This window comes from Euleptes europaea, chromosome 19 (assembly GCF_029931775.1).
Source record: "Euleptes europaea isolate rEulEur1 chromosome 19, rEulEur1.hap1, whole genome shotgun sequence".
Lineage (NCBI taxonomy): Eukaryota > Metazoa > Chordata > Lepidosauria > Squamata > Sphaerodactylidae > Euleptes > Euleptes europaea.
The window spans coordinates 16,433,504-16,459,556 of record NC_079330.1 but is presented as its reverse complement, the minus strand read 5'-3'; the positions used below and the strand labels follow the sequence as shown (position 1 = coordinate 16,459,556).

The following is a 26,053-nucleotide window of genomic DNA, read 5'->3' as shown; positions in this document are numbered from 1 at the left end:
CAGGCCGGCAGCCAGAAGCACCTTAGAGGAGGGTTCTAAAATACTGATGCAATTCTAAATGCACAGAGGCCTCAGCAAAATATTGAAAAAGGCAAACAGGTGTGGAAAGAATGTAGCAGGTTCTGGAGGGCAAATTACGGGATCCAGGAAAACCTCGAAGCTGTGCATTTTCCGTTGTTTTTGGCTGAATGGCACCGTTTCCCTCCTGTTCTGTAGCTTGTACCCACCAGCCCTCAATGCTCATTAAGCAAACGTGAAGTGACACCATTGCAGAGAGAGAAAGCATTCCCTTTTTCACCCAGTACGCCCTGTAGCATTTCCCCATCACAAAAGACTGCTCAATTTCCAATTCCTTTCTTGCATTTCATTGGGGGGAAGGGGGGTTGTTATTATTTTTTTTCTAAATTAAATCCGTTCTTAATTGCCAATCACCTCCTCTTGGAGAAGAGGCTTCTGCATAAATTAGGCAGGCTGTTGTCCCCAAGCAAACAGGGCTGGAATATCCCAAAGGGCAATCCCAGCCTGACAGCGCGATCCTAAGCAGAGTTATACCCTTCTCAGCCTAAGAAAGGCATAATTGTGCTTGGGATGGCACTGCAAGCAAAGCACGCTCTCTGAAGACATTTCCTTTCCATGTCTGACGTCACCGTTCCCTGCCTAATAATAATAATAAATCCTTAGGTTTTCAAACACAAAAACATCTCCAGAGGCCAATTTGTTTTGCAAGCAATGCCGGGGCGGCTGGGGGTGGGGGGACCGGTGCCCTTGTTGGGCTAATAAGACCCCAACCCAATCCGGGGAAATTAGCCTTGCCGTGCTTGGCCTGGCTTTCGCACTAATAAAACCCCAAAGCCCTGAAAACCGAGAAATCTATTAAGCAGGTGGGCGGCAGGACTTGGAGAGCTCAAGATTGATGGGGGCTCCAGTCGGGAGGGCTGAAGCATCTCTCGCAACAGATGCAAGCTCACCAGGGTGTGATTAGTTGGAGGGAAGATGGGGTGGGGGGAGGAAACCAATCTCCCAGTCAAATGGCCTATTCCTTAAACAACTTCACACAGATTTATTGTGGCATAAAATTTTACAGGCCCAAATCCACTTTATCAGACGCATACCTGTTTCTTACAACTCTTGAACATTAGGTGCTGGTGGGGGAGAGGGGAAGAATATTCTGGATGCCCAAGATTGTTTAGGGGTAGGGTTGCCAGCCTCTAGTTACTAGCTGGAGAGCGCCTGCTATTACTTTTTTTTTTTTTTTTAATATTTTTTATTATTTTTCTCACAAATATCATATTCTTCAATAATCGTTGAAGGCTCTCCTTCTTTGGAGGTTCTTAAGCAGAGGCTAGATGGCCATCTGACAGCAATGTTGATTCTGTGAATGTAGGCAGATCGTGAGAGGGAGGGCAGGAAGGGTTGCGTCAGTGTTTGGCTCTCGTGGCCCTTTCTTGCATGCCCAGGGAAATGCCGATTGCCACTTTGGGGTCAGGAAGCAATTTTCCTCCAGGCCAGATTGGCCAGAGATCCTGGAGGGTGGTGTTTTTGTTTTTGCCATCTTCTGGGCAGGAAGTTTCCTGTTCGAATCTTGCTAATATCTCCAGAGCTACAGAGTAGGGCATTCCCCCAACAAAATGCCTCAACTCCAAATCCCTAGCTTTGATACGTCTCCAGCCCTTTCCAATGCAGAGACATAAGGGGCAATGTCTGGATTGCTTGGAAGGAATGTGAGCTGAAAACTGCAAGTTCAGCCAGTTAACTCTTTCCCAGCCAAATTTATTCACATGTTTCTTTCCCCCCCCCCTTTACTCCTGTATGGTTTGGTTCCATTGTGTACTGGCTCTTTAATATGGTAGCCCATAAGGCTTCAGTATAAGCAGGCTTTGTAAAGTGAGAGGGAAAACAGCTTCATTTTGCAGCCAGATCTGAGTGGTTAATCTACATAAGTCTTCAAATTTGAGCCAGGACAATTCTGGGCCTACACAGACAGGAACCACAAAAGTCTCAGTTAAGTATTTATTTTTCCCCCTTCAAATTGCCTGTTCTGAATTTTGCAGTGTTGTTAAAAGTGAAGAAACAGAGTTAGAAGAAACTGTGGCATTATACAGCCATTTCTGTCCTCTTTTAATGCCTGCAATGTCAAGTGAGAACATCATGTAGAAAACTGGAGAGAGATTTATACTCTTTTGGGGTTGCCTCCTCTGTTTGCATTGGGAGATTTGCCTCAGTACTAGAAGAGGGAAGCAGAAAAGTTAATGCACCAGTTTCACTCAGCCTGCTAAATGGTTTTTTGAATTAATTGCAAACCCCCTTGCCTGTGTGAATGAATGCATGCATGCCTCTCTGAGCATGGGCAGAATACTTTTTACTCACAAATGAATAACCACTATCAAGCGCTTGTTCTCAGCCTCTCCATAAAAACTAGCATTAGGGCTAAAGGAATGAAGAGGCAAACTGCTCCGGCCAGTCTGAACTCCAGAGCCTCTCTCTGCAAAAAAAAGGGGGGAAAGGGGAATTCCTCACCGGGCCAAAGGCCTAAAGGGGCATATTATCCAAGCAGTCTTAATCCCCAACATCTATCTCTTCCTACAAAAAGCAAGGTCTTTGGGAAGATCTAAATAAATCTGAGCCAAGAATAATCCCTTCTCTCAGTGTTGAGATTGCAAATCTTTTGCGTGCATGCAGGGCGTTTTTTCTCTTACTACCGAGTAGCCACAGCTAACACCTACCTGGTGTTAGGGGATAATTTCTAGGAGAGAGAGAGAGATTTGCAAGCAGGGATAATTTAGGACTCTCCCCTTTGAGGTGCTGATTAAGGCCACTTATGCATTGGAAATTTTGCCTTGGATTTGCTGTTCTCTAGATGCACATTTCCCCCATCTGAATTCTCAAAACTCTGCATGGGGGCTTATTTTTGAGTTCTGAGAATTCGGATGGGAAAAATGTGCATCTGGAGTGTGGCAAATCCAACTTATCCAAGACAAAACCTCCCATGCATAAATGGCCTAAGTCCTGTCTCTCTCGCCCGAGTTTTCCCAGCATAGTTTTGAACCCTACCCCACAGCCTTCTTCCCTGCAACATCTCTTAAGAACAGAATGTAGGTGCGCTTGTAGTGCAATCCTTAACAGAGTTACACCCTTCTGAGTTCACTGAATGGGCATAGAAGGGTGTGACTCTGTTTAGGCTGCACTGATCAACAAAAGATTCTTAGTGCCGCCATAAGAAAGTCCCTTTTGCTTGGATAATGGGATGCTGACGGCATCTGCCTACGTTGCAGATCGATGGCTTCTTCTATCCGTACCCGCTTGTGGCAACTATGGCACATATAACTGGAAAGGGGAGGCAATCATTGCCACTAAAAGCTCAAGAATACTTTGTTTAGCACATAGCTAATGTCCATGTTTGGAGGGAAGGCAGCAGTGGTATAGCCTGATCTCGTCAGATCTCGGAAGCCAAGCAGGGTCAGCCCTAGTTAGTATTTGGATGGGAGACCACCAAGGGATGGTTGCTATGCAGAGGCAGCTGGATTTTACTGTGTGAATCGGCAAAATCCACTTGTAAATGATTGCTAAAGTGCATTGAAAGTGGATTGAAAGTGCATTATTCAGGGGGTGTGAAAGCACCCGCAGTCTCTTGCCCAGAAAACCCTATAAGGGGTCACCATAAGTCAGCTATGACTTGACAGCACTTTACACACATACACTGTCCATGGTGTTTTTATCTTGTCATCTGGTAAACATCCAGTCTGTTCAAAGACACATTATTGTGACTACACACAGGTACCACGTGGCGCATCCCTAGTGGTGTGCGGAAGTACCATTATTTAATAAAGCTGTTCAACGTGCCATCACCAGGCACCCCCCAGCCCATTATGTCACAAGGCCCCCACCAAATGAGTCTCAGGATCGAGGGGTCGTGGGGAGAAAGGGGGGAAAACAGACCCTGCTGGTGACAAGGCAGCAGAAAGCCTGGGAGGAAACTCTGTGGGAGGACAAACTTGGAGAAGGAGAAAGGGAAGGAGAGAGGGAGGGTGGGAGGCTTTCAGCCAGCAAGCTGCAAAGTGGGCAGCCGGCAGAGGAATTGCTGGCATCCATACAGGACTCCAGCAGGACTGTAGGCATCGAAAATGAGGGCAGCGGGCCAGGCGTCGGAGCCAGCACATCCATCTTGCCCAGGGTTGCCAAGTCCTTCTTCACTACCGGTGGGAGGTTTTTGGGGTGGAGCATAAGGAAGGCAGGGTTTGGGGAGGGGGAGGACTTCAATGCCATAGAGTCCAATGGCCAGAGCGGCTATTTTTTCCAGGTGAACTATCGGTTGGAGATCAGTTGTATTAGCAGGGGATCTCCAGCTTAGGGTTGCCAACCTCCAGGTACTGGCTGGAGATCTCCTGCTATTACAACTGCTCTCCAGCCTATAGAAAGCAGTTCACCTGGAGAAAACGGCCGCTTGGGCTATTGGACTCTATGGCATTGAAGCCCCTCCCCAGGCTCCGCCCCAAAAACCTCCCGCCAGTGGTGAAGAGGGACCTGGCAAACCTACTCCAGATATTACCTGGAGGTTGGCAACCCTGATCTAGTCCCTCTCCTCCTCTCCCCCCAGTTCTGGAGACAAGAAAGCCGCTTGCTAAGCCCCAGCTCATCGCCCCACACAAGTCAGACCCCAAAGTGGCAGAAACAGATGCAAAGCCAGAGAAAGAATGTGGGGCTCTGGGGCTCACACCAGGAGCCTTGCCACTGTCCGCAGGTGGGAGCTAGCCTAGTAAACTGGGAGTAAAAAGGGCTTGGTTGGTGGGAGGAGGGCTCTGGACCGGCCATGGCTGGCCCTTTTGATTTATTTTATTTTACTTTCTTACAAATTGTTTGTCAAGCAGGCTACAAAGTTAGGGAAACAGTGGAATAATGGAAACAGAGCAGTAATTGGCTTTAAAAAACCGGTGCAGTACAAACAAGAAAATACATACGACCGTATTCCCTTTAGGAAAGGGCCCTCCTGCCCAATTCTATTTGCTACAACCCCATCCCCGTTATAAAAACGCCCTCTTGAACATTCGAAAATAATGCAGCGCAAACAAAATAAGCTTGCCTGACGAACAGGGCCGTCACTTCGGCCCAAGGGGTTCTGGGCTTTCACCCCTTTGGCTTGGCTCCATCTCCCTGCCGTCAACCACAAGGCCCCAGGATAAGTCAACCCCTGCTCCTTGTCTTGGTCTAGCTATTGGTGCTGAAAGTCCCAGCGTGACACAGACATTGTGGAGGCCCTGAATTTTGTTCACATGCGCACCTTTTTTCTTTTCTTTTTTACAAAACAGCAGCAAAACCTTCCTTTCACCAGTCGAGTCCAATTCAGTTAAAAGAAGAAGAAGAAGGCCATTTGTACATGTGGGGTTTTGCCTTGGATTTGCTGCTCTCTATTGCACATTTCCCCCATCCAAATTCTCCAAATTCTGCATGGGGACTTATTTTTGAATTTTGAGAGTTCGGATGGGGGAAATGCGCATCTAGAGAGCGGCAAATCCAAGGCAAAACCTCCCATGTATAAACGGCAGAAGAGTTGGCTTTTATATGCTGACTTTTTCTACCACTTAAGGAAGAATCAAACCGGCTTACAATCACCTTCCCTTCCTCTCCGCACAACAGACACCTTTGGAGGGAGGGAGGGCTGAGAGAGCTCTAAGAAAGCTGTGACTAGCCCAAGGTCACCCAGCTGGCTTAAGAACATAAGAACATAAGAAAAGCCCTGCTGGATCAGACCAAGGCCCAGCTAGTCCAGCAGTCTGCTCACACAGTGGCCAACCAGGAGCCTCTAGGAAGCCCCCAAACAAGACGACTGCAGCAGCACCATCCTGCCTGTGTTCCACAGCACCCAAGATAATAGGCATGCTCCTCTGATCCTGGAGAGAATAGGTATGCATCATGACTAGCATCCATTTTTACTAGTAGCCATGAATACCCCTCTCATGAACGTGTCCACTCCCCTCTTAAAGCCTTCCAAGTTAGCAGCCATCACCACATTTTGGGGCAGGGAGTTCCACAATTTAACTATGCGTTGTGTGAAAAAATACTTCCTTTTATCTGTTTTGAATCTCTCACCCTCCAGCTTCAGCAGATGACCCCGCGTTCTAGTATTATGGGAGAGGGAGAAAAACTTCATGTGGCAGAGTGGGGAAACCAACCTGGTTCACCAGATAATGTCTGCTGCTCATGTGGAGGAGTGGGGAATCAAATCTAGTTCTTTAGATCAGAGTCCACCACTCCACACTACTGCTCTTAACCACTACACCATGCTGGCTCACATCCACACATCCATACGGGGGCGGTCGAGGCATTACTGATTCCAAAGCATCCCCCACACTCTGCAGGGTGCCTTTGGTGAGCTCCTCCAGCATGGAGGCTTACTCTGGTACCCTCCTCCAAACACATGGGCATCCCTGCTGCCCCTAAATGCATCCTCGCTCCTCCCCCTCCCTGGCACAACTGGGTGCATTGCGTGCCTAACTGGATTCGCTCTGGCAGGGGTGGGAGGACGGAGGGGGAGGGAGGCTTGGGCACTCCACGCTCTGCCCGGCTTTCTGGTTTTCCACTCCGAGCAGCGCTGTCGGCTTGACGCTGCCAGACAGGCAGGAGCACCCCTAACCCTCCCGTCTAAATTCAGGCACAGATAATTACAGAGCAGTTTGCTTTTTAAGTGCGTTTGTATGAATCAGGCGAGGGAGTTAATTGATATTTACCCGACGCGGGCTCTTGCCGCTGGAGAGAATGCTCTATTGTTTGGGAGGGGAGCAGCAGAGGAAATCAGAAGCCAGCCACAATGGAGGTTAAACAGTTGCAGAGATCCGTACGGGGGGGACGATGCCAGAAAAAGGAAGCCCCGCTCAGGATCCTGCAGAAAGCAGAATGGGGCTTTTGGCCAAGGCAGACAGAAAACCTCGGAGGCCGCGTGGGCTGGGAGCAGGCTGGTAGCCGCCCCTTGCTCCAACCTTGGTGGCATCACCGAAACACCACGTGGGCACCCTTGTGCCTGGCAGAGGATTCTGGGTTGCCTGCTTACATAACAGGCCCACTGCCTTTCCACCAACTAGCTCACTAAATGCCACTGCTCTCCCATGTTTTCCTGTGGCAAGTATCCGAGTGCGAGCCACGGTGGATTCCCTTCCCTTGGCCAACGTGCGTTCCCCAGTCAGATGTGTCGAAGAATGCAAGATGGCCTTAACTTACTCTCGTCCGGGTTGGGGGCTGCCAGGATGGCGCTGTGCTTTCGCTTCACCTCTTCGACGTTCTCGGCGATCTTGTCTATGAAGCCCCGGATCTCTTCCACCTGGGAAAACAAAAGAGGCCGGAAGTGAGCAGAGCACCTGCCGCTTTTCCAGTGAAAACCGAACAAAACAACACCAGGATATGCAAACTTAGCAATCTATATTGACAAAAACGTTCATAATGACAATATAAGGGTCAAATATACCTATAATGAAGGACACAGAATAAACGCAAATGCGCCAACCCAATCCCACATGAGAGGTAAAGTTAAATCAAGTCCAACAGGTACAAAATGAACTCCGTGGTAAAGTATCTTCTGCAGGGAGCGAAGCCAATCACTGTGACCAGTCCGGGCTGGCTTGGGACAACTTGGCTCATTTTGGACAGCTCCTTCCAGCATCCTGCTTTAAAAACGGCCCTGCTGGATCTGACCAAAGGGGAATCTAATCCAGTATCCTGTTTCACACAGTAGCCAACCAAATGCCCCCTGGGATGCCTATAAGCAGGGCACAGAGGCCAAAGCCCCTCTCCCTGTTGCTGTCTCTAGAACAACTGGCATCATGAGGTACACTGTCTCTGAACATGGAGGTTCTATTCTGTCATTGTAGCTGTTACCTATCGATGGACCTGCCCTCCATCAATTTCCTTCTAAAGCCATCTAAGCAAGTAGTCACCACAACATCTTGTGATAGTGCATTCCCCAACTTAATTGTACGTGGGAGAGCTAGCATGGTGTAGTGGTTAAGAGCGGTGGTTTGGAGTGGTAGACTCAAATCTGGAGAACTGGATTTGATTCCCCACTCCTCCACATGAGCAGCGGACTCTAATCTGGTAAACTGGGTTGTTTTCACCACTCCTCCACATGAAGCCAGCTGGGTGACCTTGGGCAAGTCACAGCTCTCTTAGAGCTCTCTCAGCCCCACCTCCCTCACAGGGTGTCTGTTATGGGGAGGGGAAGGGAAGGTGATTGTAAATCGGTTTGATTCTCCCTTAAGGGGTACAGAAAGTCGGCATATAAAAAACAACTCTTCTTCTTCTACGTTGGGTGCAGGACAGCTTCTTTTTTTCTCTCTTCTGAATCCACAGCCCGTTAGCTTTATTGAACACCCAAGTTCTAGTATTATCTGAGAAGGAGTTAAGCTTCTGTTTGCTTCTTTTCTCCACCCAATCCTTAATTTTGTAAACCCCTATCATGTCTTATAAACTCCTATGCACAATTTCATAAGCCTTTCTCCTTCAAGAGCAGGCCCAGTGGTAGTCCTTCCTAGTCAAAATGGCAGGGACACGGTTCATCGGTAGAGCATCTGCTTGTCCTTCAGAAGACCCAAAGTTCAATCCCCAGCATCTCCAATTTACAAAAACGATTTACACATTATAGGTGATCTGAAAACCAGCACCTGATACCCTGGAGAGCTGCTGCCAGTCAGAGTAGACAATACTGACCTTGGTAAATCAATGGTCTGACTACGAGGCCATGCCTTCACTGCTTGCCAGCATTCGACTGGTGGCAATTTCAGGCTGGGCAGTTAGGCCACCAGACCAGCCAATCGTAATGCTGCCAACTCGCTGCAACTCGCTGCAACAGGCAGCCAGCTCTTCGAATATCAGCAAGAGGGGAAGCCTTGCTCTCAGGCGTGTATTGTAGTTGGAAAGGGGATCGCTCACCTGTTCGAAAAAATGGTCCATGAAGCGGTCCCGATCCACTCCAACAGCGACTTCATCGTCGTCGTCACTGTCCTTCGCCTGCAACACAAGCGACACCATTTCTAAAACCATGCTCAAAAATCTGAAGGCACCTGAAGAGCACTGAAGGAAAGGAAACCAAACAATATCCTGGGAGGAGTGACGGTTCTACGGCGTCCTGGCAGGCATCTATTGCACAGTGCCTGTGTCATCACCATAGCTCTAACATTACATTTTTTAATGCTTTGTCTTGAGTTTTATGGTAGGCCCAAGTTTACTCTGCGTGTTACTGCTTTTTAAAGGAGAATTTGGTGGCGGTTGGGTGTTGTTTTTTAAATTAGATTTAGTTTATTGTGCATTGTTGTTATGGTAAAAAAAATCCCCCCCCACCTCATAACCGGAATGCTTTAGTTGCCTTTTAAAAGTTCTCTGTGACTTTAATCCATTCATTCTCTGCTGTATCAGAATCTTCACACAAAGCCCCCACTCCCAGACAATACACCCAAGACATTTTCACAATTTTTTCCCTAGGGAGAACACAGACTTTAAAACATCTGTTATTCTATTACATTTCTTTCTTGTCCTTCCATCAAAGACCTAGTTCTTCCAGAGGTACATGTTTCTTCCCATCTCCATTTTATCTCCACAACAATCCTGCAAGGTAGATTATTAGCCTTAAGGGGGGGGCTGACTGGTCCAAGTTCTCACCCAGTGAGCTTCACAGCTGTGTGAGAATTTGAACCCTGAACTCCCCAGTCTTAGTGATCCATGACCTAGGCTCTCACCCCTCACTAGCTCCTGAACCACCAGTGACGATTTAAAAAGAGTATCTTGTCCATTTTACCTTGCATATCTTGTCAATCTCAGCTTGCTTATCTTGTCAATTTCACCTTGTCAACAGAGGAAACTGACTTTGGCCTGTTACCGCACTAGGTATCCCCAGCGATGTATTCAGAGTTTGAAAATGTTATTAAAAAATCGCTTTAAAAGGGTTTTTGGATGCCACGGCTAAAAAATGGTTGGAAGACGTCTTCACAGCTAAAGGGGCCAAACAAAGTGCGAACAGTATTTTTTATAACAGTTTCAAACTCTTAATACATCAGTGGGAATACCTAGTGCGGTAACAGCCAAAGTTCAGAGCAACAAGGAGTGTAGAGGAAGGGACTAAAAGGAATTCTGACAGTAGTTAACCAAGGCAGGTGCCAGCCTTCATCAGTTAACTCACTCCAGCAAAATGAATTGTAGACGCAACACCACAGTGGACTTGTAGGAGGCACATGCATAGGGATGGAGGGAGGGGGCAGATTGGAGCATGCTTTGCAGAACCATAGAATCATAGAGTTGGAAGGCACCACCAGGGTCATCTAGTCCAACCCCCTGCACAATGCAGGAAATTCCAAATTACCTCCCCACACACACCCCCAATGACCCCTACTCCATGCCCAGAAGATGGCCAAGGTGCCCTCCCTCTCATCATCTGCCTAAGGTCATAGAATCAGCATTGCTGACAGATGGCCATCTAGCCTCTTCTTAAAAACCTCCAGGTAAGGAGAGCTTACCACCTCCCAAGGAAGCCTGTTCCACTGAGGAACCACTCTAACTGTTAGAAAATTCTTCCTAATGTCTAGACGGAAACTCTTTTGATATAATTTCAACCTGTTGGTTCTGGTCCGCCCTTATGGAGCAACAGAAACCTTAGGAACAGAAACCTTAGGTAGAACCTTAGGAAGGAGAAAGAATTCAAGGCTCCCACAAGGCTAAAGCCTCCACCTACAGATGAAATTGCCTGCCACATCCCTGCATGAGTCACTGCTCTGCCCTAGCTTCTTTCAGCTAACTTCTATGGAATCTGGTAATTCTGCCTCCTCCCTGCCTCAGGAGTGAATGGACCCTTCAGCCACACCCAATGCAGACAGAGATGCAGCAGAACGGTGACTCGTGCAAATGCAAGCAGGTAGGCTCCTCTGAGAACAGGCAGGACTTGTGCATTTTAAGGGCCAAACTAGGCATGATCTGTGATAAGAGTCTTGGTTGTTGTTTTTTAAAGGGCTAAAGCAAATGCAGAGAGAATAAAGATGATTCTGGGGGCCAGCCCTCCCTCAATGCCATTTCCCCATCCTCAATGATACATACACGGACCCTGGAATTGCTTGTTGCCCCAGAGCAAGAAAATATACAGATACCTATATGTTTTCCACCATTGGGGTGATTTGCACTGGGAAATGGCACAGGGGCGAAGTTAAAATCAACCTCCCGTAATACTGCTGTCCTGGTTTGAATTTTTCTGCTGCTTAGTGTAGTGGTTAAGAGTGGTGGTTTGGAGCGGTGGACTCTGATCTGGAGAACCGGGTTTGATTCCCCACTCCTCCACCTGAGCGGCGGAGGCTAATCTGGTGAACTGGATTTGTTTCCCTGCTCCTACACACAAAGCCAGCTGGGTGACCTTGGGCAAGTCATTCTCTCTCAGCCTCACCTACCTCACAGGGTGTCTGTTGTGGGGAGGGGAAGGGAAGGCGATTGTAGGCCGGTTTGAGTCTCCCTTAAGTGGTAGAGAAAGTCGGCATATAAAAAACAACTCTTCTTTTTCTCCTCCTCCTCTCTCTCTCTCTTTAAATCACAAAGATCCTTACCAGTGTCCGCTTTTGGTATTAAAAGCTAAACTTCTATGACACATAGGGGTTAAATAAGGCCTCCTATTTTAATTCGGTGGGGGAGCGCTGCTCAACTAGCCAGCGTGCAAGCTCAATGGCAGGTCATTCAGGCCAAGAGTCAGTTCCATCTTGAAAATGCAGCATTAAAAGGAGACTAGCAGAGTCGTTGCACCTAGACTTGGAGCTCTGGGGGACCCAACGGGAGCGTGATGTAGCCTAGGGAGACGTGGCCCGGCCTGTCTCTTCTTGTGAGATGGAACAGGCTTGCGACTCCCGCAGGCCTGTGTGGCGCGGCAGCCGGCGAGATCTGTGCTCGCATCTCCACGCAGTCACGTAGCTCAAGGGAGAACACAAAACGGCACAGGGCACCGCCTCCCGTCTCGCATGCCCTTCTTGTCCGTGATTCTCGCTGGCTTTCTTTGTCCCTGCAGAAAGGGATCATTCCAGGGCAGGCCACCTTACATCACAGCGACTCTGGATCACAGCTGACAGGTACAGTGGTCAGTTTCTTGCTTTGACGGGGCTGATGTGGTCACCAAGCGAAGACCCTCCTCCTGCATCCAGGACATATGCTCATGAACACATGAAGTTGCCTCACACTGAATCAGACCATCGGTCCATCAAAGTCGGTATTATCTACTCAGTGGCTCTCCAGGGTCTCAGGCAGGGGTCTTTCACATCACCTACTTGCCTAGTCCCTTTAACTGGAGATACTGGGGATTGAACCTGGGACCTTCTGCATGCCAAGCAGATGCTCTACCACTGAGCCACAGCCCCTCCCCAAAATGCATAATTTGAACACATGAACACATGAAGCTGCCTTATACTGAATCAGACCATCGTTCCATCAAAGTCAGTATTGTCTACTCAGACCGGTAGCGGCTCTCCAGGGTCTCAGGCAGAGGTCTTTCACATCACCTACCTGCCTAGTCCCTTTAACTGGAGATGCCGGGGATTGAACCTGGGATCTTCAGCATGACAAGCAGATACTCTACAAACTGAGCCACAGCCCTTCCCCCATTCTTGGGTCAGTATGGTCAAGGCCACGGATGGAAATGAGCTCCAAGGAAAACTCGTGTATGCCAAAGGAAAAAGCTCACGTGGGAAAGGGGAGGTGCAGAAGTGGAACCCCCAGAGAGGTTGCAGTTTGGCTGCCGATTCAGAGGTCAGGATGCTTTTCTAACGTGTCAACAAGATGGAATAGCCAAGCTTGACATTTCTTTACTTGTTGAATGTCAAAACACTTCAAATGTCAACGTCTTAGAGATCCTCACCGCCAATCCATAACAGGAGTTCAGGATTCTTTACACATTATGGAGTACACAGATGGGATGCGGCCATGTCAGTCCAAAGCAAAATTGAACACATGAAGCTACTTTACACTGAGTCAGACTATTGGTCTATCAAGGTCCGTATTGTCTACTCAGACTGGCAGCAGCTCTCCAGGCAGAGCTCTTTCGGATCACCTGCCGATCCTGGTAACTGGAGATGCTGGGGATTGAAACTGGGACCTTCTGCACACCAAGTAAAGAAATGTCAAAAAGGAATGCTTGACATTTCTTTACTAGTTGAAAGTCAAAGCACTGCAAATGTCAACGTCTTGGAGATCCTCGCCGCAAATCCATAACAGGAGTTCAGGATTCTTTACACATTATGGAGTACACAGTTGGGATGTGGCCATGTCAGTCCAAAGCAAAACTGAACACATGAAGCTGCTGCTTTACGCTGAGTCAGACTATTGGTCTATCAAGGTCCGTATTGTCTACTCACTGGCAGCAGCTCTCCAGGGCTCTTTCGGATCACCTGCTGATCCTGCTAACTGGAGATGCTGGGGATTGAAACTGGGACCTTCTGCACACCAAGTAAAGAAATGTCAAAAAGGAATGCTTGACATTTCTTTACTAGTTGAAAGTCAAAGCACTTCAAATGTCAACGTCTTAGAGATCCTTGCCGCAAATCCATAACAGGAGTTCAGGATTCTTTACACATTATGGAGTACACAGTTGAGATGCGGCCATATCAGTCCAAAGCAAAATTGAACACCTGAAGCTGCTTTACGCTGAGTCAGACTATTGGTCTATCAAGGTCCGTATTGTTTACTCCGACTGGCTGCAGCTGTCCAGGGTCTCAGGCAGAGCTCTTTAGGATCACCTCCTACCTGATCCTGCTAACTGGAGACGCTGGGGATTGAAACTGGGACCTTCTGCACACCAAGCAGATGCTCTACTACTGATAGAGTTTCCAGCTCCGGGTTGGGAAATTTCAGGAGATTTACAGGGTGGAGCCAGAGGAGGGCGGGGTTTGGGGAGGGGAGGGACTTCAATGGGGTATAATGCCTTAGAGTCCACCTTCCAAAGCGGCCATTTTCTCCAGTTGAACTGATCTCTGTCGCTTGGAGATCAGTTGTAATATTGGGAGATCTCCAGCCACCACCTGGGGGTTGGCAACCATAACCCCTGGGCCACAGCCCCTCACCCAAAATGTTTTGAAAAGCCATATTAACACCTTTTATGAGGACCCACCAAAATAGGGTTGCCAACCTCCAGGTACTAGCTGGAGATCTCCTGGTATTACAACTGATCTCCAGCCGATAGAGATCAGTTCACCTGGAGAAAAATGGCCGCTTTGGCAATTGGACTCGATGGCATTGAAGTCCCTCCCCTCCCCAAACCCCGCCCTTAACAGGCTCCATCCCAAGAACTTCCCGCCAGTGGAGAAGAGGCACCTGGCAACCCTACACCAAAAAGACACAAAACAGTTTGCCATCTTTTGAGTTCTCCAAAATGCTTCATTTAGACTGGATGTAAAAAAAAAAAAAAAAAAAATAGTGGGAGGGGGAGAGAAAAAATGCCTCTTTCAGGCTGTACTATTAAGACCCTTTTGTCTGTACCCCATAGGGCAGTCTGTAGGATATTTAGCTGACTTTGTTGGGTTCAGAGTGTGGCTGGCTGATATCAGATTGCATGCCAGGAAGAAAAGCAGAAGCTGCAAAATAAATGGAAGAATCCCATGGAGAAAAATTTAAAAGCTGTTTTAAAAAATTTAAAAGCCTCCTGACCCCTTTGCCACCTGGAGGGGTGTGTGTGTGAGTGAGGGGCCCTGCTTTTCGCCCCGGCTGCTGTCAGAAACAAACCTGCTCTCTTCCTTACTCCCCCCACCTTGGTTACTCCTTTCTTTTATTGTGCCCGTTTTATCAGCTATTGTTTTCGCCGCCCGCAGCTGCCAGGGCCTCCGTCAGGCACCCGGGAAACAAGACCATGGGTGGGAGAACCTCCTTGCCAAGAGGCACCAGCGCTGGGTTCCTGCCAGCTGATACGTCATTTCGTTCTGGCAGTGAAAGAACAGCGCGCACGGTCGACGGACCCGGCTGCACCTGAGGGCCTTCGATTTTCGACAGCCACGCAAAGATTCCTAGAAGCATTGGGGTCCACTGAACAGAATCTAAAAGCAAAGGGGACCCAGCAGGGGTTTATTTGAGCCAAGGAAGCAATTCAAAGCCGGAAACCCAATCCCCTAAACTCAGAACTGGCTGATAGAGAAACTTGGCCATGGCAACGAGGAGGAAGAGGAGGAAGAAGAGTTGGTTTTTATATGCCGACTTTCTCTATGGGCGAAAATGCATGGGAGGTATTGCTTTGGATTTGCCACTCTCTAAATGCACATTTTCCTCATCAAATTCTCAAAACTCAACAATAAGCCTCCAAGCAGAGTTTGGAGAATTCAGATGGGGAAAATGTGCATTAAGAGAGCGGCAAATCCAAGGCAAAACCTCCCATGCGTTTTCGCCCTACCGCATAAGGAAGAATCAACCGGCTTACAATCACCTTCCCTTCCCCTCCCCACAACTGACACCCTGTGAGGTAGGTGAGGCTGAGAGAGAGTGACTAGCCCAAGGTCACCCAGCTGGCTTCATGTGGAGGAGTGGGGAAACCAACCTGGTTCACCAGAATATTGTCGAAGGCTTTCACGGTCAGAGTTCATTGGTTCTTGTAGGTTATCCGGGCTGTGTAACCGTGGTCTTGGAATTTTCTTTCCTGACGTTTCGCCAGCAACTGTGGCAGGCATCTTCAGAGTAGTAACACTGAAGGACAGTGTCTCTCAGTGTCAAGGGTGTAGAAAGAGTAATATATAGTCAGAAAGGGGTTGGGTTTGAGCTGAGTATTGTCCTGCAAAAGTATTGTCCTGTAAGTATCAAGATAATGTGCTAATGAGGGTATGGTATGTTAATATGGAACCATTGTATCCTGAAGTGATCTGTTAATGTGTGTAATCCAAAACTAATCTGTATGGCTATTGTTGAATGTTGTCTTTGTCTGGAGGTGTTTCAGGGCAGGAAGCCAAGCCTTATTCATTCTTAAACTCTCCTCTTTTCTGTTAAAGTTGTGCTGATGTTTGTGAATTTCAATGGCTTCTCTGTGCAATCTGACAAAATAGTTGGTAGAATTGTCCAGTCTTTCAGTGTCTTGGAATAAGACCCTGTGTCCTGTTTGTGTCAGTCCATGTTCAGCCACTGCTGATTTCTCAGGTTGGCCAAGTCTGCAGTATCTTTCATGTTCTTTTATCCTTGTTTGTATGCTGCGTTTTGTGGTCCCGATGTAAACTTCTCCACAGCTGCAAGGTATACGATATACTCCTGCAGAGGTGAGGGGGTCTCTTTTGTCTTTTGCTGATCGTAGCATTTGTTGTATTTTCTTGGTGGGTTTAAACACTGTTTGTAGGTTATGTTTTTTCAAAAGTTTCTCCATCCTATCAGTGACTCCTTTAATAAATGGCAAGAATACCTTTCCTATGGGAGACTGTTTTTCTTGAGTTTTCTGATTTTTGTTTGGTTCAATGGCCCTTCTGATTTCATTCTTGGAGTAGCCGTTTGCTAGCAGTGCGTGATTTAGATGGTTAGTTTCTTCCTTGAGAAACTGTGGTTCACAGATCCGTCTTGCACGGTCCATTAATGTTTTGATTATTCCTCTTTTCTGTCGGGGGTGGTGGTTGGAGTTTTTGTGTAAGTAGCGATCTGTGTGAGTTGGTTTCCGGTAGACCTTGTGACCTAACTGAAGGTTTGATTTACGGATGACAAGGGTATCAAGAAATGGGAGTTTACCCTCAATTTCCTTTTCCATGGTAAACTGAATGTTTGGATGGATATTATTAAGATGGTTTAGAAAGTCCATTAATTTTTCTTCACCATGGCTCCAAATGGTAAATGTATCATCTACGAACCTGAACCAGACTGTAGGTTTGTAAGGTGCTGATTCTAATGCTGTCTTTTCAAAATATTCCATGTAAAAGTTTGCTATTACTGGACTGAGTGGACTTCCCATAGCTACTCCATCAATCTGTTCATAAAATTCTTGATCCCATAGGAAATAACTTGTTGTCAAACAATGGTGAAATAAGGCTGTTATATCTTCTGGAAAAATCTGGTTAATCAATGAGATTGTGTCGGATAACCTACAAGAACCAATGAACTCTGACCGTGAAAGCCTTCGACAATATTTTGAACGCCTCTACGGGGAGGAAATATTTCAACAGACCCGGAGATTGGAAACACTTCGGAACAAGAAAGCACATCTACTTTGTTCTTTAACTTTTCTACTACGATGCAGAGACACTGGAACCATTCCATCTTTTCTCACAAGTAAAAGAATCTTTAAAACTTCACGAGCTAACCGCATTTATGACCATCTAGAACGGGCTCTCTTACGAGAGAGAATTCACACTACCCGCAGAGAACTTGCTGCCACAGACAAGGAGTTGTTTTCCTTACATATCAATACTAGCCACAAAATGAGAAGCCATGATTGGGACAAGATTGATAATCTCACCTACAGAAAAATGGAACAGGGGTTAACCAGCCATACTTCCAGACAGAAGCAAAAGTTTAACAAATTACAGGAAAGAAGACAGAACAGTCCAAAACTTGACAACAAACGGATTATCTTCAATCTGACAGACCGACAACTCTCACCTGAAGAAACTTCCATCTTAGCTAAGGGAGGAAACTTTGCAGTCACTCCCACCCAAATTCCAGTGGAAGACATCATTGCAAATGTAGAATCTGCCATTCGTAATCTACCTGAAGAAGATGCTGAGGAAATAAGAGGAGAGACAGCAAGAATTCTACGAAAAGCAAAGCCCCCTACCAGCAATATAACACGCAAGGAGAGAAACGCCATCAAGACCCTCAATGCAGATCCAGAAATCATTATTCTACCAGCTGACAAAGGCAATGCCACAGTGATCATGAAAACAGAAGAATACAAAAAGAAGATTGAGGAACTTCTGGACCCTGCCACATACAAAAAACTAAAACGAGATCCAACTTGCAAAATTACCAGGAAAACTAGCATTCTGATCAAGAATTCCACTCTTCATCCCGACACACACAGAAAACTATGCAAGACTGAAGCACAACCACCACGATTATATGGACTACCTAAAATTCATAAGGATTCCGTTCCACTCCGACCCATCGTGAGTGCCATTGGTTCCCCAACATACGAATTAGCTAAATATTTGACCACCCTCCTACAGGACCACATTGGAAAAACCACTTCTTACATCAAAGATTCAACTCACTTCATCAACAAAATCAGTCCGTTAAGACTCAATCCAAAGGATATATTAATCAGTTTTGATGTTGTATCCCTCTTTACCAAGGTTCCAGTTAAAGACACAATCTCATTGATTAACCAGATTTTTCCAGAAGATATAACAGCCTTATTTCACCATTGTTTGACAACAAGTTATTTCCTATGGGATCAAGAATTTTATGAACAGATTGATGGAGTAGCTATGGGAAGTCCACTCAGTCCAGTAATAGCAAACTTTTACATGGAATATTTTGAAAAGACAGCATTAGAATCAGCACCTTACAAACCTACAGTCTGGTTCAGGTTCGTAGATGATACATTTACCATTTGGAGCCATGGTGAAGAAAAATTAATGGACTTTCTAAACCATCTTAATAATATCCATCCAAACATTCAGTTTACCATGGAAAAGGAAATTGAGGGTAAACTCCCATTTCTTGATACCCTTGTCATCCGTAAATCAAACCTTCAGTTAGGTCACAAGGTCTACCGGAAACCAACTCACACAGATCGCTACTTACACAAAAACTCCAACCACCACCCCCGACAGAAAAGAGGAATAATCAAAACATTAATGGACCGTGCAAGACGGATCTGTGAACCACAGTTTCTCAAGGAAGAAACTAACCATCTAAATCACGCACTGCTAGCAAACGGCTACTCCAAGAATGAAATCAGAAGGGCCATTGAACCAAACAAAAATCAGAAAACTCAAGAAAAACAGTCTCCCATAGGAAAGGTATTCTTGCCATTTATTAAAGGAGTCACTGATAGGATGGAGAAACTTTTGAAAAAACATAACCTACAAACAGTGTTTAAACCCACCAAGAAAATACAACAAATGCTACGATCAGCAAAAGACAAAAGAGACCCCCTCACCTCTGCAGGAGTATATCGTATACCTTGCAGCTGTGGAGAAGTTTACATCGGGACCACAAAACGCAGCATACAAACAAGGATAAAAGAACATGAAAGATACTGCAGACTTGGCCAACCTGAGAAATCAGCAGTGGCTGAACATGGACTGACACAAACAGGACACAGGGTCTTATTCCAAGACACTGAAAGACTGGACAATTCTACCAACTATTTTGTCAGATTGCACAGAGAAGCCATTGAAATTCACAAACATCAGCACAACTTTAACAGAAAAGAGGAGAGTTTAAGAATGAATAAGGCTTGGCTTCCTGCCCTGAAACACCTCCAGACAAAGACAACATTCAACAATAGCCATACAGATTAGTTTTGGATTACACACATTAACAGATCACTTCAGGATACAATGGTTCCATATTAACATACCATACCCTCATTAGCACATTATCTTGATACTTACAGGACAATACTTTTGCAGGACAATACTCAGCTCAAACCCAACCCCTTTCTGACTATATATTACTCTTTCTACACCCTTGACACTGAGAGACACTGTCCTTCAGTGTTACTACTCTGAAGATGCCTGCCACAGTTGCTGGCGAAACGTCAGGAAAGAAAATTCCAAGACCACGGTTACACAGCCTGGTTCACCAGATTAGTGTCCGCCGCTCATGTGGAGGAGTGGAGAATCAAACCTGGTTCTCCAGATCGGAGTCCACAGCTCCAAAACACCGTTCTTAACCACTACACCACGCTGGCTGGAGAAAGAGGGTAATTGCCAGGTAGCTCAGAGTCACTCTGCCTTGTACTACAACACATGGCTCTGGTCTGCATCCGGGGGAAATCATAATTCCTTATACCTGTGACTAATACTCTTGTGGCACAAGACAGAAAAAGCCCCAGGCCTTCCTTGGATCACTACTAAGAGGAAATGGCACCTACCTAGCCAGGGGCAGGGGGAGAAAGATACAAGGTAATCCTGCAGAATTGCAACAGGATGCCAAATCAGCACCTGAAGCACAGTCCCTCTCTGTGCGCATCGTGGACCACCAAAACACTCAGCATGTGCTCTTCCCCCACCTCATGGACGCAGGAGTCTGAAACTTCTATCGATTAGGAGGATTAAGCTGACCTGTTGCCTTGGATAGGTCCCTCTGGCTAGCACAGAAGCAGCGCAGGAGGCGGTAGTCAGGAACACTCCCAGGCCCACCAGCTAGTTGTTGGTGACTGCAGCAAAAGGAGATATCCCAGTTATGCGGCTGGGTGCCCGCCTCAGGCTCTATCGCAAAGACAAGAAGAGCATCGGCATGCCACCCTCTGGGACTTGACATGCGCATTCCACCTTGCTTCCAAGGAACTCTAGGGCCATTTATGCTTATTAATTAGCAGCGAGTTCCAGGCTGAAGTGGCCCACATTTTTTTTTTTGGTTTTTCATGCTGAACTGTCATTCAAGAAGTGACTGCGAAGCCATACCTGCTTCGCATTTCTTAAGAGCCCCTTTAATGCGACCTTTTGTGTTTGCTCCGCCCCCACACCAAAGAATCCCCCAAAGGAAGCATGCAAAATCACAGCCGCGAGTTAGCTGTGCAAACGGCGGTTGCTAATGGAAGGAACGAAGGAGCAAGCGAGTGGGGGGGGAGGTGGAATTTCTCCTTTTGCATCGGGACTGAGAATAGGCATTTTAAAGGTTGCATTTTAAAAAAGAGCTTTGAGCGAGTATCAAAATTGACCCTGCATAAATGGCCTAGGTGGCATAGATGGGGCATTCCCAAGTTATCCGCACAACCACCCTGCAAGGGAGGCACACCGAAAGACTCGTGCTTGGTTAGAGGAACGCTGGGAGCTGGCTAATCATGCAGAAATGCGCCACCTAATGGGCCAGCTGAGCTTGCTGATTCTGCAGAAGAGGCTCCTGGCAAGCCATGAGAGAAAGCTTTTACAACTTTTGCTTGGACTTTGGTTTTCAGCTTGGATTTCAAGGGCTTGTTGGTAAAGTAGCTGAGCGCTGAAGCGGGCATCTGCCACAGCGGCCCTCCCTCACCGTAGCCACAGCCAGCACCCAAACCTAAATGAGTTAGCTAAGAACAGAACCTCCATGTACAAAGGCAGCCTGCCTCTGAATAGTGGGTTCTGGAAACAAACTACAGGAGGTAGCCACCCCCCACCCCATTCTGGCCTTTTCTGTGAGTTTGCCCTCTCCCCCCCCCCCAAAAGTCAGCGAGTTGCTGTTGGGAACAGGATCTAGTCTAATCCAGTGAAGAAATCAGAATTGCCTATTTGGAAAAGACTGAATGGATCCCAGGTCAGAATGTATGAGGGCGATGGATCTGGGCCCTTTTCGGATGGTCGGAGCTGTCTTGCCTTGCCCAGGAATTGCCACATGAACACATGAAGCTGCCTTATATTGAATCAGACCTTTGGTCCATCGAAGTCAGTGTTGCCTACTCAGGCCGGGAGCAGCTCTCCAGGGTCTCAGGCAGGGGTCTTTCACATCACCTACCTGCCTTGTCCCTTTAACTGGAGATGCCAGGGATTGAACCTGGGACACACATGAAGCTGCCTTATACTGAATCAGACCGTGGGGTCCATCAAAGTCAGTATTGTCTACTCAGACCGGCAGTGGCTCTCCAGGGTCTCAGGCAGAGGTCTTTCACATCACCTCGCCTAGTCCCTTTAACTGGAGATGCCGGGGATTGAACCTGGGACCTCCTGCATGCCAAGCTGATGCTCTACCACTGAGCCACGGCCCCTCCCCTCCTATGCCACTCAACATAGAATCATAGAGTTGGAAGGGGCCATACAGGGCATCTAGTCCATCCCCCTGCTTAATGCAGGATCAGCCTAGAGCATCCCTGACAAGCGCTTGTCCAGCCGCTCCTTAAAGACTGCCAGTGAGGGGGAGCTCACCACCTCCCTAGGTAGCTGATTCCACTCTCGAACAACTCCTGGTAAAACTCTCTCATTACAGGGCCACATGATCTTTGCAGAGGCTACCAAGGTTCTTGAAAGACAGGGTGATGTAGAAGTTACAACGTTGAGCTTTGACCAGGTGAGACTTGGGTTTAAGTCCCAACTCATGCGGAACTAGCCATACGATACACTGTTCCTGGTACATTTCTGGGCTGGGTTGTCAGATGTCTTTTGGGAGTCTTACACTCTCAGATGTGCGTGAGCCTGTTCTGAAACTTATGTGGAGCCCACAACAGGGCAAATGGCACATCCCAGATGTGTCAAATCAGGAAAATGGGATGGGGGGGAGGGGGCTTAAGTCCCTTCTGTCCTGATCCCAACCCAGCCCATGGGTGTTTTGGAGGCACAGCCTCCCAGCGCACGTCTGCCAAGCTGAGGACATACCCAGAAAAAATGTAACATGTGTAGGGTTGCCAACCTCCAGGTAGTAGCTGGAGATCTGCTATTACGACTGATCTCCAGCCAATAGAGATCAGTTCACCTGGAGAAAATGGCTGCTTTGGCAATTGGACTCTATGGCATTGAAGTCCCCCCCCTCCCCAAACCATGCCCTCTTCAGGCTCTACCCCAAAAACCTCCTGCCAGTGGCGAAGAGGGACCTGGCAACCCTAAACATGTAGCATGAACCTCGCTGGAATAATCTTGGGACAGAACACTCCGCCTAACTTTCCTCTTATTTAGGGGAGGGGCCGTGGCTCAGTGGTAGAGCATCTGTTTGGCATGCAGAAGGTCCCAGATTCAATCCCCGGCATCTCCAGTTAAAGGGACTAGGCAAGTAGGTGATGTGAAAGACCCCTGCCTGAAACCCTGGAGAGCCACTGCCGGTCTGAGTAGACAATACTGACTTTGATGGGCCAAGGGTCTGATTCACATGTATACACATGTGTTCATGTGTACCTCACAGGGTTGTTGTGAGGCTCGTTCAAAGGGGAGGAAATCTTCTTATACAGCTCTGAGCTCCTTGGAGGAAGGATGAGATAAAAATGTGATTAAATAGAGCAGGGATGAAAGCAGTGCCCCATACACACACACACGTGCCTGCCAACAGAGCCTGGGCAGCTCAGGCAAGGTCCTGAGGGGAGGGCAGGGGCATGTCTGGATCCATCCCCTCGGCCCTTCCTGACCCTCACGCAGCCCGTCGTCTGGGATTCGGCCTGATCTTAGGAGCTCAGTTTTGGGCGCAGGCAGAAGACAGCCGGCCCGAAAGCAATGACAGATGGGCTCGGCCGGAGCCACTCTGCAAATCTGCTATACGGAAAAGACAGGCTATGGGCCCCGTCTCTGCCGGGCTCCCTGGATGTGCAGCCTGGCTCATCCTTCTGCTGTTCCCAGAAAGAAAATGCCGCCGGCAATTTTGCATCAGAAATGAAATTCCAGGTCTTGGAGGCCACGGCTGCCCTTCTCGGTTGTTGCTGCTTTACCATATTCCAGTGGGCTATGCTTTCTCCTTCTTCGGTTTGATATTCCTGTAAATCATTTGGTAATTGTTGATTGTAAATGGATGTCATCTCTTGCTGTCCTTTGCCTCTCTGCTCCCCTATGTTCTTTCCCACATTGTAAAAAATGTAGATGGTTAGGGTTGCCAGGTCCCTCTTCGCCACCAGTGGGAGGTTTTTGGGGCGGAGCCTGAGGAGGGATGGGTTTGGGGAGGGACTTCAATGCCATAGAGTCCAATTACCAAAGCGGCCATTTTCTACAGGTGAATTGATCTCTATCGGCTGGAGATCAGTTGTAATAGCAGGAGATCTCCAGTTACTACCTGGAGGTTGGCAACCCTATAGATGGTATTGCTGGCTCCTCGCAGCAGGGACCGGCCTTAAGGAGGCAGGGCTCTCAGGGGACTCCCCAGGAATGCCAGCGCGGCTCATGTGAACCCTGTGATGCCCGCTGATGGGTTCTCTGCATCCATTTTCTTCTTCCCCAAAGCAAATCTTGGCTGTCTTCTAATTCGTAGCAGCAGCCCTGTCTTCAGAAGAGGTTTCGTTTTGTGGTTGCAGGGGGCATCTCTTCAGAAACAGCTTGCCTTCATCGCAGGACAATACTTGGCTTGGCACCTCCCGACTTTTTGCCATTAGCCCCAGTACCCCGGGGCAGCCCTTTTGTGCTGGCGCCCGCTCCCTAGTCTCCAAGGTGTCCATTGGGCCAATGAGATTGTGCTCTAGTATCTCTTTAGCCAATAGAAGCAACACCCTCATCAGGGCCGTCTTAACAGCATTATAGGTAGGGTTGCCAGGTCCGTCTTCGCCAGTGGGGGGGGGGTTGGGAGCGGAGCCTGGGGAGGGCGGGGTTTGGGGAGGGGAGGGACTTCAATGCCATAGAGTCCAATTGCCAAAGTGGCCATTTTTCCCCAGGTGAACTGATCTCTATTAGCTGGAGATGGGTTGCAATAGCAGGAGATCTCCAGCTAGTACCTGGAAGTTGGCACCCGTAATTATAGGCCCCCGGGGGCAAAGCAGTGCACTACAGACACAACCACTCACGGGAATAAAAATGTCAATGGTCGATAAAATTAAAGATATATTCATTGGTGCTTCCATAATGAACAAGTCCTTTCTTACATTATACTTCAGTATTTATTCTTAACCCAAACCCAAATTGGCATTAATATTGTTCAATATCTTTAGTAAAACACCTGCTAAATATGCATTTTCCAATAACAAATATTTAAAGTTTAGTATGGTATTTATTTATTCATTGACAGCAAGTCACAACATACATAGACTAGCACGGAGCCCCTATGCTTGTGGGGGCCCTGGGCAACCGCTCAGCGTGCCCATGCTTTAAGACGGCCCTGACTAGGGTTGCCAGCCTCCAGGTACTAGCTATTACTACTGATCTCCAGCCTATAGAGATCAGTTCACTCGGAGAAAATGGCCTCTTTGGCAATTGGACTCTATGGCATTGAAGTCCCTCCCCTCCTCAAACCCCACCCTCCTCAGGCTCTGTCCCCAAAACCTCCCGGCAATGGCGAAGAGGGACCTGGCAACCCTAGCCCTGACCCTCATGGGTTTTGAATCCAGGCTGACCAAATGATCACAGTGTAAATAAATAAACAGGGTTGCCAGGTCCCTCTTCACCACCAGCAGGAGGTTTTTGGGGCAGAGTCTGAGGAGGGCGGGGTTTGGGATGGGGAGGGACTTCAATGCCGTAGAGTCCAATGGCAAAAGCGGCCATTTTCTCCAGGGGAACTGATCTCTATCAACTGGAGATCAGTTGAAATAGCAGATTTCCTGCTACTACCTGGAGGTTGGCAACCCTATAAATAAAGGATACGGCGAGTTGAGAAAGCACCCCTGTTTTCAGCTATGTACTGTTGGGGGTACGGCTTGGAAAGCAGATGCCCACAGAGGCAAAGCCAGGCCTCCTCTGCTGGTACTGGGTCATACATTAGCAGGACTTAACATGGAATGAGGAATTACCCGTGCAGAAAAATGCAATTGGGTCTCCCTGGCTTCATCTCTGACCCCAGTCACATTCGTCACTTGAAGCAGGGTGAGGTGGGGAGAGAGACGCTGACGGCTTGTCAAGCGTGCGCGGCTTTGTGCTGAAACGCACATTTGCCTGCTTCTAGGCCATTTGCCTGCCTTCTACGCTTCACACAGCCAGCCCGAGAAAGAAATCTATTCCGCACGATAAGGGAAAGGCGGGCTGCACCTCTGCAAGTACAACGGGAAGCCCCTTCCTCTCCCACTTAGGCAGAAAAGGGCTCTCCCTGCAGAGGTGAGGATGCTGAATCTTAAACCAAAAGGGGAGAGAGAGAGAGAGAGAGAAAGGAGATGTAGGAGGAAGGAGGCTGGAGGCAGACGCCAAGCCAGCAGGAGCAAATAGAAAAGACGCCGCGAGCTAGCTGTGTGTTGGAAATCACAGGAGGGGGGGAAAAACCACAACCAACATGACCTATTTTGAATATTTGACTGCAAACGACAAACTTTTCAGTTTGAAGAAAGCTATTTGTGGTTGGGAGGGGGAGCAGCTACAGGGCACAGTCATGTTGGAGGCTTATGAAAGGATTCTGGTGGAGAGACCTGGAGAGA

The 26,053-nt window shown here is 47.8% G+C and overlaps 1 protein-coding gene across 1 annotated transcript in view; it reads right to left on the bottom strand.

Annotated features, from left to right (window-relative positions):
• STX1A (syntaxin 1A) overlaps nt 1–26,053 on the bottom strand; it is a 65,821-nt gene that overhangs the window by 29,166 nt on the left and 10,602 nt on the right. The window contains exons 2-3 of the mRNA XM_056865106.1: nt 8,914–8,991; nt 7,210–7,309 (exon numbers count right to left, since the gene is read on the bottom strand). Coding sequence (XP_056721084.1) covers nt 7,210–7,309; nt 8,914–8,991 — 178 coding nt within the window. The remainder of the gene's footprint in view (nt 1–7,209; nt 7,310–8,913; nt 8,992–26,053) is intronic.